Genomic DNA, 19,028 nt, shown 5'->3' with positions numbered 1-19,028 from the left:
ACACTGGGCACTACTTAGCTGTCAAGTGCAAGGCTGTTCAGATAATTGCTTGGAAAGCACGGGCAAAACTGAGAAAGTTCTGCTGGGAAACCAGCTCATTAGATCCCTCTGGGGAGAAGCAGAGTCGGGGAGGTACAGAGAGCATGGAAGAGGAGACTTAAGCTCAGCTCATCATCCTCTGAAACAATCTAGATTTCCTCACTCTAAGTGTTTTTCTCCCCACAGTATGAGAGATCCATGCTTCTGGAACCTGAGGCTGGGAATGAATTTGAGCTCCGGACCTGGACTCGCAACAACATCACGGAGACCCTGAACTCTCTGAAGGTGAACACTGTTGATGACATCCAGCAGATCTCGGCGGCCCTGGCACAGTGCACGGTACGTTCCCGTCACCACCTCCCGCCTCTGGCCATCCAGCTGCAGCTTAGGTGCTCTCCAATCCTTGTTGTGCTTCCCTGGCTCCCTCCCCGACGCAGGGAGGCTCCAGAAATACTGGAATAAAATGCTGAGGGAGTCGCAGAATCTCCAAGGACAGACTGGGCTCCCATCAGGAGTAGCATGAGTAGAGCTGGACCTGCCTTGGGCCAGGGGCCAGCACCAAGGCCTGATGTTCCTCCCAGCCCTCTTTCTACCCTACAAGATGAGAAACCCTCCTTTGCTCTGCTCTGCTGCTGACTGGAAGCGCCTTGTTCCCCAGCCAGTTCCCAGTGCTGGGGCTGCTGCCTGGTGGATTGAGGAGGGAAGAGAGCCCAGTTATATAATGCACTTGGGGTTTGGTGGTCAGCCAGGCTGCTCTGGCACGATCCTCTCCCCGCCCTCCCAAATCCTTGCTCTGGGGACTGGAGTCAGGTACCTTGGCCTTGGCTGTGCTTCGCCTCCAGCCAGGTCAGGGCCTTGCGCAGCGGGAACAGGCGTCGGAATGATGGACAGACTACTGCATGCCACCCACAGAGTGCCTGTCCTGGGCTCCCTTCTCTGCTTCAGAGCCTGCAGACCTCAGAAACCCCATCTTGTTGTTCATCTTTGTCCGGGGTTGGGGCTCAGCACATCCCTTTCCGTGCTGGATCGGTTTGTTTCTGTCTCTCCCACCTCCTCCTGCCTCGTGACTCGGTCTCGCTGTGGAAGCTTAGATCTAGAAATAGAATTTTTATTCTATGAGAAAAGCTGACATTCCAGGATTAGTTTGTGCTCTGGATCGGAATGAAAAGCTTAGGAAAACAGTAATCTAGAATTTCCCAAGGGGTTGAGACAAGTGGAGTTCACACATTCCTTTCCTGTAGAAAGGTCCATCAGGGCTGTTACAGTTCTGATTTTACCTACAGGGGAGGGGAAGAATCAGAATTAGTTTATCCTGTAGGGAAAAAAAAAGAATCTCAGTCTTTTCTCCTCCCTAAGTAGGAGCTACCCTTGGGTGGTTCCTCCCCACAACCCAGTTTCTTCCCCACCTCCCTGATTCCTGACTCGTGGACTCCAATTCACACACTATGTCCTGGCTTCTCAGAGCTTACAAATAAAAGCAGAAAAGGGGGAATTCAAGACCTGCAGATGCTGTTTTGATTCTTCACCAAAACATGTGGTGAATCACATCTGAATCCTGTGATGATTAAAAGAAAAAAAGATGAATAAGAGCGAGGAACGGGGTTGTGGTAACAGCTTCCATGTGTTGCTTCAGTCCCTCCCATCCAGCCTCGAGAGTGCGGGAAGCTCCAGGCCATGGCTAGAACATTCTGTTTCTTGGACACATCTGGGAGCAGAGGGAGGGACATCCATCATGCCTGAGTGGCAGGGTCCCTCCCACAGCTTTCAGGAGTATTTGGACACTGAAACGGATTCAGTTAGGGCTAAACCCTGCTTCCATTGGTGGGAGCAGAGTGGATGGAGGAATCCTATCCAGCCTTTTCTGGTTGGGTTCTTTGGGAATAGCGTGTAGCCCCAGAGGGAAGATGTGCATGGTCCTTACAAGTGAACTCCAGGGAACAGGAATATAGACTCATAGAATTCTGGAATGGCTTCGGTTGGAAGGGACCTTAAAGCTTATCCAGTCCCACCCCCTGCCATGGGCAGGGACACCTTCCACTATGCCAGGTTGTTCCAAGCCCTGTCCAACCTGGCCTTGAACTCTTCCAGGGATGGGGCAGCCCCAGCTGCTCTGGGCAATAATATGCTCCCTTTATTCCTCTTTCCAACCCAAAAGCATCCCCTGTCAGTCTCTGCCATACCTGCCTGTGTGCTGGCACACTTGAATGTCATGGGAGGTGGATGGAAGAGTCTTGGAGACACCATAACTTGTTGGCCCCTCTCAGTGTGGGCAGGGCAGCCATGGTGTCTGCTGTCCCCTCCCCAGGAAGAGCAGGGGTGACTTTCAGAATAGAAAGATCTTTACAGGACTGAGCCAGCTGGACTTGCCCACACCTGCCTCCTCTTTTTCTGGGGATGTTCCTGCTCCATCAGACCCTGTTTCCCTTTGCAGGTGGCGAGCAAGGAGCTTGTGTGCAAGTCGTGCCTGACAAGGACCTTGAAAAAGCTGGAGACCATGATGACCATTCTGCAGGAGGAAACAACCCAGGGCACTGTGACTCCGACCGGCATCGCTGACAACATCCTCAACATCACAGGTGAGCTCTGTCCTGCAGCGTGGGGACAGGTGACCAGGGCACAGGGCTCCTGCTGAGGGGAGCTTTGGAGGCCTCCTCCTCTGCCATTTGGGGTTTGGCCTTCTCAAGCTGTTAGGAAATTGCATCTGACACGTGATTTGGAGTGTGGCATCCCAGTAGTCTCTTCCCCCTCATGTTTCCCAGGGTTGTCCTGGCTTTGGCAGCTTCTCTGCGGACATTTAAATATGACAGTTGTTAATAAACTCCCTTAATACTCCTAATAAACTCACTTATTCTCCAGGGATTTCTCTTTTCAGTAAACAATGAGTAACAGCTATGGCTTCCAGATGCTTGTCTTCTGGTTGGACTCTGAGGAGGCTTTCAGACCTCACTGGGGCATCTGTGAACACTGTGTGGAAATTCCCACCTGGTTGACCTGGGAGGAAGCAGAGACACATTCTCTGCACTCCTTTCTGAGTGTTCTCCACTTTATAGTGCAAAGAGTTAGTAACGTATATTTGTTTTATCCTTTCCTTCCCTATTTCCTGATCTGTGGTTCTAGTCACTACACAGGAGGAAAATAAAACCAGTTGTGATTAAGTATTTCTCACCAAACTTTGTAGATTAGAGAGGCTTCAGGAATTTCTGGCAGCTCTGTTTTTAGCTCTGGGCTACAAACACTTCCAGTGAGGAAGGTCATGTGCAGAGTGTGGAGTAACAGTGAGAAGACAATAAGGGAAGCCTTGTCTAATTGTTTTGGGAAGGTGTCAGGTGTTATCTGGACTCTAGAGTTATCCAGACAATTTACCACTTCCTCTGTTTGCACCTTTGTTTCTCTCCTGGCAGGTGACCTAATCCACCTTGTCAATACGGTTTCACAAGAATCCAAGCCCCAGGAGCTGCTTGCTGATTCCCACAACTTGCTGCTGGCTCCCAAAGCCTACAACCTGTCTTCCAGCCTGATGCGCATCCTCATGAAGTCCCGAGTGCTGAACGAAGAGCCCCTTGAGCTGGTGGGAGGAGAAATTAAGGCCACAGGCAAGAGGTCTGACCCCTTTAACTTGCTTTGCTACGAAAACACACCAAACTGCCAGTTCTCCATCCCCCAGGCCTTCAACTCCACCCTTTCCAACCTGACGGATGTCATTCAAGTCATGTTCCAAGTGGACTCCAATCCTTTCCCTTTTGGTTACATCAGCAACTACACTGTGTCCACCAAGGTGGCCTCCATGGAGTTCCAGACACACAACGGGGTGCAGATCCCCATCGGGAGCCTGGACTCGGAGAAAGCCATCACTGTGATGGTGTCAAACAACACAGATCCCGACAACCTCGCTGCTGGCACGGAAGTCATCGAGCCAAGGACGTCTGTGAACCTGATTGTGAACATGGAGAGCAACAACAGAGAAGCAGGACTGCATTTCCAGCTCACCTACAGAGTCCTCAATGGTAGCACAGACAAATGCATTTCTTCGTGCTCTTTGTTCTTCCCGTGGGAGAGGAGGGCTGGGTGCTGCAGCAAAGGAGAGCTGTGTCAAGGGAAAACCGGGGTGAGAGAGGATACCAGGGGTAGCCAGCAGGTTCCACACTGCATGGTTGAGGTTCTGGCTGTCTCAGGCATTATCCAGTGCCCCGAGTCATCCTTGTTTGTGGATTCTGGCACTGAGAAGCCTTTTGCTGTTCTCAGCCCTTCTGTTGAGCCACATTAGCACTGGAGGGAGTTGGTCCAGTCCCAATCCTGGGCAGGTACAATGGTATCCAGTGCTCAGGGTTCCTCTGAGCTGCAGACTGAGAGGGTGCAGTCTGGAAAAGCATCTCTCCTGACTTTCTGCATTCCTGATTCTCCTCCCTGAGCACCCAGTGCTGGCAGCAGGCTTGTGGTCGAGTCTCTCAGGTGTTTCTGAAGCCCCCTGTGTCTGTCCCCCCTCCCCACACAGATCACTACCTTACCAGCGAGCCCGAGCCGTTCATCATGGCCTATCTCCATCACGAGCCCCAGCCCAACGAGCACAACTGCACTGCCTCCAAGAAAATTGGCCTGGATGCCCTGGCTGGAAGTGACCACAAACTGTACACCTTCTTCACCTCACCCAGGTAAGAGAAATCTCCCTGGTGGTCCCTGTCACCCAGGGGTACCTGATACCTGCTGGAGTCTGACTGCAGCTTGTCCAGGCTTCCATCTTCTGTGCACCATGATCCCAGAGCTGCCCAGCTTTAGCAGGACTCTTCCCAAGGAACTCACACTGACCTTGATGGGTTCAGGGTTTGCTTTATGCAGCCCATGAAACCCTTTCCCAGAGCAAAGCACCCCATGTTAATCTTGTTCTTGTTCTGCGGTGAAACCTTCAGAGATCACCTCTGTCCTCCCAGCTCCCCTTCCCAGTGGGTGACAGGAGAACACCACATCCCTTGTGGGCTCCCAAAAGCTCCTTTCTTCTTATCAGAGCGGTCATTCCTGCAGCTCCAGTTGCTGCCTTGCCCTGGAGCACGTGTTCATGCCTTGGATTATTTAGGAGCCATTCCTAGGCATTATCTGAGGAGAAAAGATGGGCAGCTTGGGGATAGGTGGGGCAAGAGTGGAGCCACTGTTATGCAAGGTGGCACAGCTTCCATGGCTTTTGGGAACAGGATGCTCAAAGAGGAATAAATCATCCTAATCAAATCTCCTCTCAGCCAAGATTCGTGGAAGTGTCATGGGAGTCAGTGGGACACAGGGAAGGGCGAGTGGGAGAGCTGGGCAGGGAGGATGTACAGTAGTGCTCCAGGTGCTGAAATAATACAAAATGAAGGATTCAGGTGGTCTGAGTATCTGCACTGCCAAAGAGTGTAAATCATACCATTTTCACTGAGCTTCTCCTCTTCACTGTGTGCTCCCCTGCCCCTGCAGCTGGATACTTTCCATGGGCACACATCCATCGGAACAGGCTTTGTGGCCCTTCAGAAGGTGGGTTAGTCATCTCCTTGCTCTTTCCCTTCTCCAGAACGGATGATCCCATCCAGAGATACTACCTGAACATCACCAACCACTTCAGCTGGTCTCCGGTGGAGGTGACACTGGGGCTCTACACGTCCCTGTGCCAGTACTTCAGCGAGCGGGAGAAGCGCTGGAAAACAGAAGGAATTGTCCCCCTGGAGGAGACCAGGCCAGACCAGGCCGTGTGCTTAACCCAGCACCTCACTGCCTTTGGGGCCAGCCTGTTTGTGCCCCCAAACTCTGTCCAGTTCATCTTCCCTGTGAGTACCCCCACGCAGAGGCTGAGCAGGTTGTTGTCACCTCACAAAGCCTGGGGCTCTGTTACCCTCCTGTTCGAGCTGGGTCAGGCTGCCTTGTGCCCACCTGGCACCAGCACAGGCACCTGGGAGCCTTTTGGAGGTGCAGATGGGCACAGCTCACAGAGGGCTGTATCCTCTGGTTGGGAATCCTGGCTGCTGCTGAAAACAGACCTTTGACAGATGGCTTTAGTCCCCGATCTGGACACCTCACAACCTGTTCACCTCCTAGGGAGATGCCAAACTCTCCTTCCAGCTGTCACCCACCACTGTTTTATCCCAGGGAATTGCACCTGCCAGCTGCTCCCTGCTTCCCAAGGGTATCCAAGTCCTTCCTCACTCTGTCCCTGTGACGTGAGCGGGAGCAGAGAGCTCCTGGCAGCTGCTGCTGTGGTCCGTGGGATCACGTCTGAGCGGTGATGAGAGCCAGGAAGGAGGCAGGGAATGGGAAGAGAGGTCCTCCCGGGGAAGGAGAGTTGCCTTTCAACATTTTTCTTTCCTCCCAGGCCCCAGGCCCAGGCCTGAACTACATCGTCCTGCTGACATGTGCCGTGTGCTTTGTGACCTACTCGGTGGCTGCGCTGATCGTGCACAAGCTGGACATGATCGACCTGCACCGGGTGGGAGTGATTCCCTTCTGCGGGAAGAACGGGATGTACAAATACGAGATCCTGGTGAAGACGGGCTGGGGCAGAGGATCAGGTGAGCCCACAGGCTGCTCCTGTGTGTGGTGCCTCAGGTGACATCTGTGTAGTTCACCTGGTCTGACCTCAGCACGTCACCCACTGACTGTCCCCTGCAGGGCCCAGAGCTGAGCTGGTGCTTGAAGCAGCTCTGAGCAGTCAGTCCAGGGCTTCCCACAGCATTCCCAGTTCTTATTGGGTGATGATGGGACGGGTCAAAAACCATGGAGTCACAGACTGCTTTGGGTTGGAAGGTTCCTTAGAGATCATCTCATTCCAGCCCCACTGGTGCAGGTCCCTGGCAGGACGGCGGGGCTGGAACTGCCACACCTCAGGTGGGCTTCCCTCAGTGAGCCCCTTCCCTGCAGGTACCACGGCCCACGTGGGGATCGCCCTGTACGGGGTGGACAACAAGAGTGGTCACAGACACCTGGATGGAGACAACGCCTTCCACCGCAACAGCCTGGACGTGTTCCAGATCGCCACGGAGCGCAGCCTCGGCAGCATCTGGCGCATCCGCATCTGGCACGACAACAAAGGTGGGACACCAGCAGCTGTGTGGGCTGGGGCACGTGGATGGTTCGGGCCAGAACCAGGCTCTGATCCGCCCGATACCTGGGCCAGGAGAGAGGGATGAGAGCCTACAGTGGCTCCTGGTGACCTGCTGGCTTGGGGGGGACATTGCTGGGGGGGGACATGGAGTCTCCATCATGGGGAATTCCACAGGCTGGCCACGTGTCATCCCAGACACATATGATAACATGTGCTGTGTGCTGTGACAGTGTCTGTAAATGTCACCTCAGGGGTGAGCTGGCTGTGCCAAGCTTTTCTGGGTACTGTGCCTTTTCCCATTGGTGATGATAATGGTGTCACAGGGAACTGCTGCTGTCCCACTGACAGGTCCTTGTGTGGCCCTCTCAGCTTTGCAGGGAATATCTACCATGAAATATTTCTCCATCTCTTCCCTTTTAGGACTCAGCCCCTCCTGGTACCTGCAGCACGTCATCGTGCGGGACCTGCAGAGCAGCAAGAGCTACTTCTTCCTGGTGAACGACTGGCTGTCGGTGGAGAGCGAGGACAACGATGGCATGGTGGAGAAGGAGGTGTTTGCTGCCAGTGAGTGCTCACCTCGGGTGTAGGTTTGGGGTGCTGAGCAGTTCTTGTGGCACAGGAGAGCAGGGAGACCCTGGAGCCTCCACACTGGCTCTTCCTCATGGCAGTGATGCCAAGTGCTCTGCTGGGTCTTTTGTGCTGGAGGACAGGGCACAGCAAGGACCTGTGCAGGAGAGAATCACAGAACCATGGAGTTGTTAAAGTTGTCTGTGGGGAGGGGTGTGGTGTGCCCAGCCAGGTCCCCTCTGCAGCGCAGCCACCCTCAGTGTCCCTCTCTTGTCCCCAGGTGAGACGGAGCTGAGGAGCTTCTCGCGGATCTTTGTGGCGGAGCTGCAGCGAGGCTTCTTCGAGAAGCACGTGTGGCTGTCGCTGTGGGACCGCCCGCCCCGCAGCCGCTTCACCCGCGTCCAGAGGGCCACCTGCTGCTCCCTCCTCATCTTCCTCTTCCTCTGCGCCAACGCCGTGTGGTACGGCGTGGTGGGCAACGTCCACCTCAGGTGCGCTGGGCCCTCGGTGCCCTGGCCAGCCCCCACCCTCCTCAGGGCCCCTCCTGCCCATCCCATTGGGGCAGGACAGACCTTAAACCCGCGGGGAACAGCTGCCTTGGTTGCGGCCTTGAGCCTGCCCTTCTCATTCTAAAGAACTGGGAGCGGGGCATGGATGAGGGATGGCCAAGGGCAGTCAGATTTTGGGTTTGCTGTGCCATCTGTTAGCACTGCCCAGGCCTGTTTCTTTCTCTGCCCATCTGAAGTACCTGGTTGTGCACTTTTGTCTCCTGCTTTCTTACCTGGCAACCCCAAATGCTCCTGCTGACACCTGCCTCTGGTCTCTCTTGATTCTCTGCAGCAACGTGGCCGTTTCCAACCTGATCCCTGTGAGTGTGGACACAGTGGCTGTTGGTCTGGTGTCCAGTGTGGTGGTTTATCCCCTCTACCTGGTCATTTTATTTCTCTTCCGGATGGCTCGTGGCAAGGTAAGGAGGAGGAATGGTTGCAGGCTGCTCTGATGGGCGGGATGCCACCAGCTTTGCTAATCTGAAGCTAAATTTTGCCGTTACTGGGACCTCACCCCTCCAGCACTCACCACTCCACACCATTCCAGGTGGTCTCTCCACTTGCCCAGTAGTGCTGCACCATGGCCAGACCCTTCCCTTAGCGAGTCTCTGCCTCCCTCCCTGACCTCAGATCACTGCCTGGACTCTGACAATGCCCAGAGACCAAAAGGGCAGGTTTTAGAAGCTGTTCAGGCACCTCCTCCCTCTTGATTTCAGTGTGTGACAGGCACTCAAATGCCATGCAAAGGCACAACCCTTTGCTGCACTGGCAGGAGCCCGGGAGGTGCTCAGTGGAGTCTCTCTAATGGAGTGTCTGCCCTGGGTACAGCTCAGCTGGCTGAGCAGAGCTGTGGTTAAGCAGCTGGGAAGGGATTAGCTGGGGATTTAGTGACTAGTTAGGCACAATTAACAGCCCCATTAAGTATTGCAGCCAGCTACTCAGGGACTAATGAGCAGCAAATGTGTCTGATGTTCCTTGTTCCTGTAAGGACACAGGAACAAACTTTCAAACTTATGGGGCTTCCTGGGAGCTTGTCCCTGGGGCAGCCTGGGTGGCACTGGGCTGTGGTGTATGTGGGTACAGGTGTCCAGGGGGCCTGGGAGGCAGTGCAGGATGGGTCTGTGTCTGTTCTCAGCCCCCCTGGGCAGGTCTGGGCTCCCCAGCAGAGCAGGGAGCTGGAGGGATCCTCAGCATCAGTGACAGTGTCACCTCCATCCTTCCTTCCTGTCCCCTGCAGGTCTCCATCAGCCACACAGTGACTCACTCAGACCAGCAGTCCTTGGAGATTGACAACTACCTGGACTCCTCAATCCTCGACAGCTCCTTCCCCACCTTCCCCGGGCTGCAGGCAGAGGTAACCTGCTTCCTTCCCCACAGCTGGACAGGCTGCACAGGTCTGTGTGCTCCCTGCAGGGACACAGTGCCCACCCCAGCTGTCAGGGGGAGAGCTCAGGCACTCAGATGCCTCTGGAAAATGCCAGTGCTGGGGGAGAGCATTTCATCCCTTCATCCCTCACCTGCCCAGGCCAATCCCAGATCCGGTAGCTGTCTCCAGCTGTCTGTGGACATGGATCTTCCCAGGGTGCCTGTGGGTTATCTCTGGAGGGGAGCAGGCTCCTGGAGGTGTGGGCCCAGAGCTAACAGCACCTTCAGCTTCCCAGTGACCGCTGGTGTTCACAACCTGCTGCTTTATCCAGGCACAGACCAGTGTCACGTGCCTGAAGTGCCTCTGTTTCCTCCACAGGCCTTCTCTGAGCAAACCAAAACAGATCTGTTCTTGGAGGACTCCAAAAGGTGAGGAGGTTTCTGGGGATGGAGTGAGCAGGAGTTTAGTTTCTGCTTTGCTGGGCTGGGGTTGTGCTGTTTCCCTGCAGACGTTCCTACCCACTTCCTTTTCTCCTGCTTCCCCACATGGACCTGACGCCCCCATTCCTGTTTTCCTGCAGCCTGGTGCGATGGCCCTCCAGTGAGGCCCTGCTCAGCTGGCCAGACCTCCTCAGTGACCCCTCCATCATGGGCAACACCATCCAGAAGCTGAAGAGAGGCCGGGCCAGCCGCCACCTCGGGCTCGAGGCCCCGCTGGCCACCGAGGAGGACAGTTTGTCCCTTGGCATTCACCAGGGACAGCCTCGGTACTTCTCTGCCTCAGGTTAGAGAGGCAGAGCTGCTGCCATCACCACTGGCTTCACTTTGAAGGGCAGAGGAGGAGGGTTGGGTCTGCTTAACAAGGGTTTTAGTCTGGGAAAGCAGAAATCCTGGTGGGGATCAGTCTGAAGTGAGCGGTCCCACACTGTCAGCAGACTGGGAGCAAGGAGGGGTGTGTTTCCATGGGAGTGCTGCAAGCAACCAGTTCTTTCTCACTGGTTGCAAAGCCGCAGTGTGTCCCTGAGCCTCTGTAAGTGGCTGGAGAAGGAGAACTTGGCTCCCTGAACCAGCAGTTTCCTGCTTGGCTCTGCAGGAGCTGGGGCTGGACAGGAGCTGGGGGACAGGGAGCAGGGGAGGGCTGTCCGTGGAGAAGGACATCACCCTGGCCCTCCTCCTCCTCCCCAGGGTGCAGAACCATGCCCTGGTGTGGTGCTGGCTGCTGTGCTCGTGCCCAATGCTCTTTGTGCTCTGTCCCTTTCCCAGATGAGGACCTGATCCGGCAGATCCTGGCGGATGGAGCCAGCGGCATCTCCCACTCCCAGGACCTGGGGCCGTACATGAGGGCTGAAACAGATCTGATCTCAGGCCTGTAAGTGTTTGGGGGGCAGAGTCGCCACTGAGCCCGAACCTCCTGCCCCTTGTCCTCCCTCCCAGCCCCATGGTGTTGCCCCAGCTGAGCTGAGCTGGATTCGGGACATTTCCATGGGTCACTGTGTTCCTGCTGGCCATGATTCCCACAGCCCCCACAGCCAGCGCTCCAGGAAGGCATGGCTATCCTTCCAGGAATATCCCTTAAAGCCCCAGCTGTGCCTCCAGCACTTCTGGGCTGCTGGCAAAGTACTGGGTTCACTTCATGGCACTGAAGGAAGGGAGAATCTTTGTTATAGCATGCCCTGAGCACCCTGCTGGGCACCCTGACCACCACCCAGCCAGGCTGGCAGCCCACCAGTGGTAGCCACTGGAGAGTGGCAGATCAAAGGAGGGAAAAGACTTTCAGCCCTTGTCCACGAGACGCGGAGCAGTGTCTGTGTCCCTTGTGTGTGTGTCTGTCCCAGGACTGGTCACTGGTCCTGGCACTGGAGTTCAGCCCCTCTCAGTGCCAGCAGTGACACAGCTGTCAGCCCTTTACCCTCTCAGTGCCAGCAGTGACACAGCTGTCACCCCTTTGCCTCTCAGTGCCAGCAGTGACACAGCTGTTACCCTTTGCCTCGGCAGGTCCAGCGTGTTTGGGGAGAAGGTGGAGACTGTCATGATGCAGAAGCTGAACGACAAAGGGCAGAGCATGGCAGCTCCTCCCAGGGAAGTGAGCAGATCAGCCAAGTCCACATGGACAGGTACCAGGGCTGCGCCCATCAGGGCAGGATGGGGGTGTGCAGGGACAGGGGTGATCCCACACAGCAGCACCTGGGGGAGCAGAGGGGAAACAGAAAAGGAGTCTTAGGGAAGGCAGCTCCCTGCTTGGGTTATATCTGCTGTTTCCTGCCAACTTCTTCTGGAGCCTGGATCTCTTCATGTGCTGCTTAGCGGGAAATGTTTGGGATAATCCCTCCAAACTCACCCAGGACGGGTGATGAGCTCAGCCCTTCCTGTGCCCACTGGGACCCTTTGGCAGGAATGTTCACATTTGCTTTTCCTTCTCCTCCCAGTTGCAGACCAAACGTTCAGGAAGCGCTTGCTCCCACCCTGGTGCTCCTACCTGGCTCATGGCATCAGCCTCCTGCTCTTCGCCACCTCCACGGGGGTCTCCGTGTGGATCGGGGTGGGCTTTTCCTCCAGCGTGGCCCTCATGTGGCTCATCTCAGGGATTTTCAGCTTTCTGGCATCCTTCCTGGTCTGGGAGCCCCTGAAGGTGAGGATACCATGACACACCTGTACATGTGTGTGTGTCAGCTGTAATTCATGTCTTGTCCAGCTGCTGATCACAGAATCACTGAATGGGGGGGGTTGGAAAAGCCCTTTAAGGTTGTCGAGTCCAACCGTCAGCCAACCACCATGTTCACCACTGCCCCATGTCCTCAAGTGCCACACCCACACAGTTTTTGAGCATTTCCTGGGATGGTGACTCCACCACTGCCCTGGGCAGCCTGTGCCAGGGCTGGACAACCTTTTCCATGAAGAAATTGAGTCAGGCTGGGCCTGATGTTTATTGAATGGTCTCTCCCAGCTCTGTGTCCCTCAGAAAGGGAAGGATGTGGATGAAGGATGGGGAGGCAGGGCTGGTGGCAGGACTGGTGGCAGGGAGGAGCTGTGCTGGGCCGGCTGTGCTCGAGGGCCCTCAGGAGCTGCTGCTGGAATGTCCAGGTGGCACAGCTCTCTACAGGCTCAGGACTCTCTACAGCTCTCTACAACTACCTGAAAGGAGGTTGTAGCCAGGTGGGGGTTGGTCTCTTTTCCCAGGCAACTATCAGCAAGACAAGAGGGCATGGTCTCAAGTTGTGCCAGGGGAAGTTTAGGTTAGATATTAGAAAGAATTTCTTTACAGAGAGAGTAATCAGCCATTGGAATGGGCTGCCCAGGGAAGTGGTGGATTCTCTGTCCCTGGAGGTTTTTAAGAAGAGACTGGATGTGGCATCAGTGCCATGGGCTGGGAACCACAGCGGTAGTGGATCAAGGGTTGGACTTGATGATCTCGGAGGTCCCTTCCAACCCAGCTGATTCTATGATTCTATGTCTCTCCCTGCCCCCCAGGTGCTGCTGGAAGCCCTGTATTTCTCCCTGGTTGCCAGGCGCCTGCACCCTGAGGAGGACGACACGCTGGTGGAGCAGCCCTGCGTGGAACACGTGTCGGAGAAGATCAGCAAAGTGCGGCCCCCGCAGGGCTTCGCCCTCTTCCAGGCCAAGGAGGAGGCCAGGAAGGTCAAACTGCTGCACAGGATGCTGAAGGTGGGACATCTCCTGCTGCCTGGTGCCCAGGGCAGAGGGCTGAGATACATCCTAGCATGGGTCCTCCCAGTCCAGCTGGGATCCCCTCAGCTAGTGGGTGCATGTTTTCAGCTTCTGCCTCAGTTTCCCCGTCTGTAAAAGTCTGGCAGTGATTTTCATCTTCTCTTTGGAGCTCTGAGGGGGCTGGAAAGCAGAACCATGAGGGGGTTGATTTGGAGCAGCTGGTGTTTGGCTCCATAACTCGGGTGTTTGAGGTTAGGGCAAGGTTTGAGTGTGGAGCAGACACCAACTTGCATGGGAAAATCCATTAGTTGAGTCTTTTGAAATGCAACTTCCTGCCTGGGAGGAGAAATTTCAGCCTTTGTAGTTTATTCAGTACTGATCCTCCACTTGTACTGGGAATACACAGCTGCTTTGATGGAATCAGGTTATTTTTAACTGAGTGATTCCCCTTTAAAGATGGAACTCCCCATAACCATTGGATAAGCTGAACTGACAGCACATAGGAGCTCTTTCAACAAAGAATCTTGTTATGAGCCTGTGATCTGGGTTTCATTTTAAGCTGCTCCCCATATGAAAAAAGAAAGAACAGCCTGCTCAGAGTCCTGATCCTGCTGCAAAGCAGTGGAAGGCACTGCTCTGCTGCAGGATTGGGATCCAACTCCTCCATGCAATCCCTTTCTACTCTCTTTTTCCCAGAATTTCCTCATCTACATGATGTTCTTGCTGGTGATCCTGCTCACCAACTACGGGGACACGTCCCGCACCAGCCGGGCCTTCCTCCTGCAGAGCTCCATCAAGCAGCAGCTGGGCAGCAATGAATTCCTCCTCATCAAGAGGTACCTGCCCAGGCCCTGGGATGGGGGATGAGGTGCTGGTGTGTGTCAGGGAAGCTGGATGTGGGGCTCGTGCTCCACAGTCTCTCCCTCAAAATGTTCCCGACTGCACTGGGAGCACTGGTGTGGAGCTGGGACTCGCACACGAGCCTGGCTTGGCAGTGAGCAGGTCCCCTTTGTGCCTTTGGTTCTTCTTCTCTCTTGGAGAGCAGAGGGGTCTCTGGAGGTGGAGAGGTTTAATTTCTCTGTGGGAAAGGGCTGTGTGAGTTACTGACATTGAACTTACTGGAGCTGTTCTAAAGGACACAAGTTTCTCTATGTCCAAAATTTACAACAGTAGGGTTTAACCATGAACAGGGTCATGAGAACCTGTAGAAATGACACCTCGTAGAGTCCTGCCCTTCCTTCCTCTGCGCTTTTGGTTTAACTGGGTGAAATTTTCCCAGCTGAGTTTTCACACCACTGGGAATTCCACAAGTCCAGCCTGACCCTGGAACACTGCCTGGGGTTGAGGGTGTCTCCTCCAGAGCCCTTGGTTCTGTTCACATCAGTGTGGCTTGGCTGAGCCAAAGTCACTGGAGCTTTGATTTCACCACAGTGTGGATCAGGAGTTATTCCGGTGAGTTTGGTAGAGTTTTTGGGGTGAAAGTGGTGTAAATCTGATCCTAAGTAGCATGTCTTTCCCACTGCACTGCCACATTACCCCTGCTCTGATCCTCATCCAGGTGCCAAGTGGATTCAGTCACTTTTAGGTCATGTCAAATAATCCTTTTTCTGACCTCATCCCAGCCCCTGGAATGGGTGGGAATGTGCTTGCTGGCTGGGAGGAGAGCAGCCAGCTTGGCTCTGCAGTGCTCAGTGCCTCATCCAGGTGACCCCCCCAGGATGGGTGGGACACGCAGAGCTGGCCTGGCAGAGCTGCCCCAGGGCTCTGCCTCCCTCCCACACCGTGTCCCCTCGCAGGTCGGATCAGTTCTGGCTCTGGATGTCTCGGGTGTTCCTCCCTTACCTGCACAACAACGGGTCGGGCCAGGAGAGCCACAGCACCACGCTGGGCACAGCCCGGCTGCGCCAGCTCCGCCTGCAGGAGGGTACGTGGGCAGGGAGCTCTGCTCCCACAGCGGGGTGGGGACAGTCCTGGAGGGACCAAATGGGCAGGTCTGGGTGCAGCTGGGGCTGAGGGAAGGCAGCAGAGGTTACACACCAAGGTTTTGGTTTGTAGTTTATGCTTCAGTGAGTCCCCGGTTCTGCTCTGCAGAGATGAACTGGGGCAGCTGGTCATGGAATCCTGGAATGGTTTGGGTTGGGAGAGACCTTAAACATCATTCAGTTCCACCCCCTGCCATGGGCTGGGACATCTCCCACTAGCCCAGGTTGTTCCAAGACCCGTCCAACCTGGCCTTGGACACTTCCAGGGATGGGGCAGCCACAGCTTCTCTGGGCAACCTGTGCCAGGGCCTCCCATCCTCACAGGGAAGAACTTCTCCCCAGTATCCCATCTAACCCAGGTAGTTTAAAGCCAGTGGTGTATTCCAGGAGCAGAGTGGTGGTTCATAGTTACCCCAAGGCTGATTGGGATGCCTGTGTTCTCCACTTGTACCCAGCAAATCCATTGAGCTGGCGGTGTGGATATATCATGACTCCTACATTTTCCTTATTAATATCCCTTCTTTTCTTAATCCCTAACTTCTGCATGCTCCCTTCCCCTCACCCTGGTGAAATCATGAAGAGAAAGGTTGGGTTGATGTCTGGAGGGGTGGCTGAGGTGTGGAGGTGGAGGGATTTGGGAGGAAGGGTGATGCTGGGGGGGGTGAGCTCAGCTGTGCCCCAGCACTGGCTGTGCTGGACTGCCTGGGGGTGACACTGTGGTCTCATTCCAGCCGAGTGCCATGCCCAGGACATCCTGCCTGGCGTGGGCAGGGCCCAGAGAAGCTGCACTGACCAGCACAGCTTTGCCACCGCTGACTATGGCACAGGCTGGGAGAGGGCAGCGGGGAATGTGACGGCGGCGTGGGCCCACTCCCCACCTGACCTGGCAGGGTAAGGGGCTGCCCAGCCCATTCCCACCCCCTGCTCCATCCCCTGTCCTACAGAGATGGGGCAGCTGATCCTTGCAGACCTTTACAAGGTCTTTACTGTGGGTTTTGTGCCCTGGGTGGTTCCTAGCCCTCAGTGAGGCCAACTCCAGCCCCTGAGTCTGGCAAAGGGCAAACAGACACAAATACCAGAGGGCTTCCCTGGGCACAGCCACACTGGCAGTGGAAGTGGCACCCAGCTTCCCTGGGGATGTGCATGTCACCCCAAACTGTCTGAACAGCAGTGTTGTGCTGCTCTGGGGGGCCCAGGGGCAGAGAGTTCAACTCTCCACCTTCCAGGGCAGAGACAGGGAGGGTAACCCAGCACCCACAGAGCAGCACTAGATGTCTGTTCAAGGGGGTGATGGGAGGTTGTCCTGCACACTGGACATAAATCACTGTTGGTTTCTGCTCTAGTTGGACCCTGGAGGCATCTTCATGGGCCACCACAGGGCCTGGGACTGTCCTGAGGTTGGGAACACTGAGGTGGATCAATGCACTCCTATGATTTGTCTTGTGAAATAAATGCTGAGGCAGCTCTCGAGGGGCAGGATCTGCATCTGCACACGTGCTCCTGGCCTGCCACGAAGGAGAGCAGCCAGTGCCCTTCAGCCTCACACCGTGGCCCCTCTTCCTCTGCAGGATCTGGTACTGGGGTTACATCTCCTTCTACGACAGCAGCGGGTACGTGCAGGAGCTGGGCCCTTCACTGGAGGAGAGCCGGGCCCAGCTGGACTTCCTGCAGCAGCACACGTGGATCGACAACATGTGAGTGTGGCAGGGACAGAGGACGTGTCCTGCTGTCAGCCAGGGTTTTCAGGGATTCTTCTGGGGTGTCACAGGGAACAGGATCAATGATCCCACCCAGCAGTGGCCCTGGAGCTGGTGTTGTCCCAGTCCCTGAGCTGCTCCTCTCACCCCACAGGAGCCGGGCAGTGTTTGTGGAGCTGCTGCAGTACAACCCCAGCGTGGACCTGCACGTGGCCATCACCCTGCGCCTGGAATTCCTGGGATCTGGCCAGGCCATCGCCGCCCTCACCATCAGCCCCTTCCCGCTGCTGCGGCTCAGCGGGGGGGTCACGCTGCAGCTGCTCATGATGGTCAGTGTGGTACCTCCCCCTGCACCCCTCTGCCCTTGGGGTCACTGCAGGGGTGGCTCTGGGGACCCTCACCCGGGCTGGTCACTGTGCACTCAAGCTCCCCTGCCTGAATCCACTTGTCCCATTGCCTCTCTATTCCTGCTCTCCTGGTGACCTCTCTGTTCCTCCTTCCCCGGTGACCTCCTCATCCCTCCCCCAGGTCTTCCTCATGATGTTTGTGGTTTACTTCGTGGTGTCGGAGTCACTGTCCATCAAGAAGGAAGGCAGAGCCTACTTCACCCAGTGGGGCAACTACGGCCAGTGGCTCTTCATCCTGCTCACCACGAGCACTGTGGTGGTTCACCTCAGCCAGGCCACCCTCGCTGACCAGCAGTGGCTCAAGTACCTCAACAACCGCAGGGGCTTCACCAACTTCTACCAGGTGGCCTTTCTCAGCTCCGTGTTCAGCAGCCTGGCTGCATCCCTGCTCTTCCTCCTGACTGTGCAGGTACGGGAGCTTGGGGGGGAGCAGCACGTGGGCACTGGGTGCTTCAGTCCTGCTGTGCCAGCCTGTCATCTCTGTGTGGTCCCTGGCAGGGCCAGCAAAGGGCCCCAAAGGAAAACATGCAGGATTGAGGTCCTGATCAGGCACTGGTTGGATGCTGCTGCCACATCAGACCCTGCTGCAGGGCAGAGGGGGTGGCAGCGAGGCCACGTGTGTCTCTGCTGTAGCACTTTGGGTCTCTACAGCCTCTGGGCCCCCAATTCCCTTGGCAGATCCAGCCAAGTATGGCTGATGGGATGAGTTTGTCTGCAGGGACCCTGTGGCCTGGGATGGTCTGTGCTCTGCCAGGGTTTGCATTTCTCAGACGTGTGTGAGAGACCCTCCCCATGCTGGAGGGGTCCGTGCTGTAACACCCCCTCTCTCCTCCCCAGGCTGCCCAGCAGCTGCGCTTTGTCAGGCAGTGGTCAGTGTTTGGGAAGACCTTCCAGAAGTCGGCCAAGGAGCTCATGGCTGCAGGGGTGGCCTTCACCCTCCTCCTCCTGGCCTACGCCCAGCTCGGCTTCCTGGTAACTACCCCTGTCCCCATTCCCTCACAGGGGGGGTGGTTCTGGTCCTATTGCCTTTCATCCCCCACCATGGCATGACGTGAGCAAAGCCCACGGGTCCCCTGGGTGCTCCGTGCCCACCCTGCCACAGGCAGCTTTGGCCAGGGGCTGTCCTTGTCACAGCTGATTCACAGGCCACCCCTCAGGGCCCATGTAAGAGGGGATATCTTGGCTTAGGGGAGCACTTTGCCGCTGATCCCTTCTCGTCACGTCTCCAATGTCCCCTTTGCAGCTCTTCTCCTCCTCCACCGAGTCGTTCCGCAGCGTGGGCAGCAGCCTCCTGCTGCTGCTGGCCCTGCTCCGGGGCAGCGGGAGCCTCCGGCCCTGCCTGCCCGAGGCCTCGGGCCTCTGCTGCCTGTTCTGCACCAGCTACATCGTCCTGGAGGTGTGGATCGTGCTGAGGCTGCTCACGGTGGTGCTGATCCACAGCTACCGCGAGATGCACTTCGAGCTGTACCGACCTGCCTTCGAGCCCCAGGACTACGAGATGGTGGAGCTGTTCGTGCGCAGGCTCAAGATGTGGATGGGCTTCAGCAAAGCCAAGGAGGTGAGAGCAGCCTGGGGGCTCCATGGAGAAGGGGCCAGGTGGCAAAGAGCAATGTCCACCATCCTTAGCCTTGCTTTGCCTCTGGCTACGTCCCACTGCTGCTCACAGCCAGGTTCCTCTGGCAGGCGAGGGCTGGAGC

The 19,028-nt window shown here is 56.1% G+C and overlaps 1 protein-coding gene across 1 annotated transcript in view; it reads left to right on the top strand.

The window, feature by feature from the left end:
• PKD1 (polycystin 1, transient receptor potential channel interacting) overlaps window positions 1–19,028 on the top strand; it is a 51,560-nt gene that overhangs the window by 28,214 nt on the left and 4,318 nt on the right. The window contains exons 21-45 of the mRNA XM_027656389.1: window positions 226–378; window positions 2,471–2,615; window positions 3,441–4,043; window positions 4,532–4,688; window positions 5,576–5,828; window positions 6,371–6,566; window positions 6,916–7,086; window positions 7,520–7,663; window positions 7,947–8,157; window positions 8,507–8,633; window positions 9,452–9,568; window positions 9,959–10,008; window positions 10,161–10,363; window positions 10,843–10,948; window positions 11,575–11,693; window positions 12,006–12,208; window positions 13,048–13,242; window positions 13,942–14,081; window positions 15,042–15,169; window positions 15,959–16,118; window positions 16,796–16,921; window positions 17,079–17,253; window positions 17,453–17,740; window positions 18,169–18,303; window positions 18,575–18,889. Coding sequence (XP_027512190.1) covers window positions 226–378; window positions 2,471–2,615; window positions 3,441–4,043; window positions 4,532–4,688; window positions 5,576–5,828; window positions 6,371–6,566; window positions 6,916–7,086; window positions 7,520–7,663; window positions 7,947–8,157; window positions 8,507–8,633; window positions 9,452–9,568; window positions 9,959–10,008; window positions 10,161–10,363; window positions 10,843–10,948; window positions 11,575–11,693; window positions 12,006–12,208; window positions 13,048–13,242; window positions 13,942–14,081; window positions 15,042–15,169; window positions 15,959–16,118; window positions 16,796–16,921; window positions 17,079–17,253; window positions 17,453–17,740; window positions 18,169–18,303; window positions 18,575–18,889 — 4,620 coding nt within the window. The remainder of the gene's footprint in view (window positions 1–225; window positions 379–2,470; window positions 2,616–3,440; window positions 4,044–4,531; window positions 4,689–5,575; window positions 5,829–6,370; window positions 6,567–6,915; window positions 7,087–7,519; window positions 7,664–7,946; window positions 8,158–8,506; window positions 8,634–9,451; window positions 9,569–9,958; window positions 10,009–10,160; window positions 10,364–10,842; window positions 10,949–11,574; window positions 11,694–12,005; window positions 12,209–13,047; window positions 13,243–13,941; window positions 14,082–15,041; window positions 15,170–15,958; window positions 16,119–16,795; window positions 16,922–17,078; window positions 17,254–17,452; window positions 17,741–18,168; window positions 18,304–18,574; window positions 18,890–19,028) is intronic.

This window comes from Corapipo altera, unplaced genomic scaffold (assembly GCF_003945725.1).
Source record: "Corapipo altera isolate COAL_440 unplaced genomic scaffold, ASM394572v1 104, whole genome shotgun sequence".
NCBI lineage: Eukaryota > Metazoa > Chordata > Aves > Passeriformes > Pipridae > Corapipo > Corapipo altera.
The sequence above is the reverse complement of the archived record's forward strand: the minus strand, read 5'-3'. Positions and strand labels throughout refer to the sequence as shown.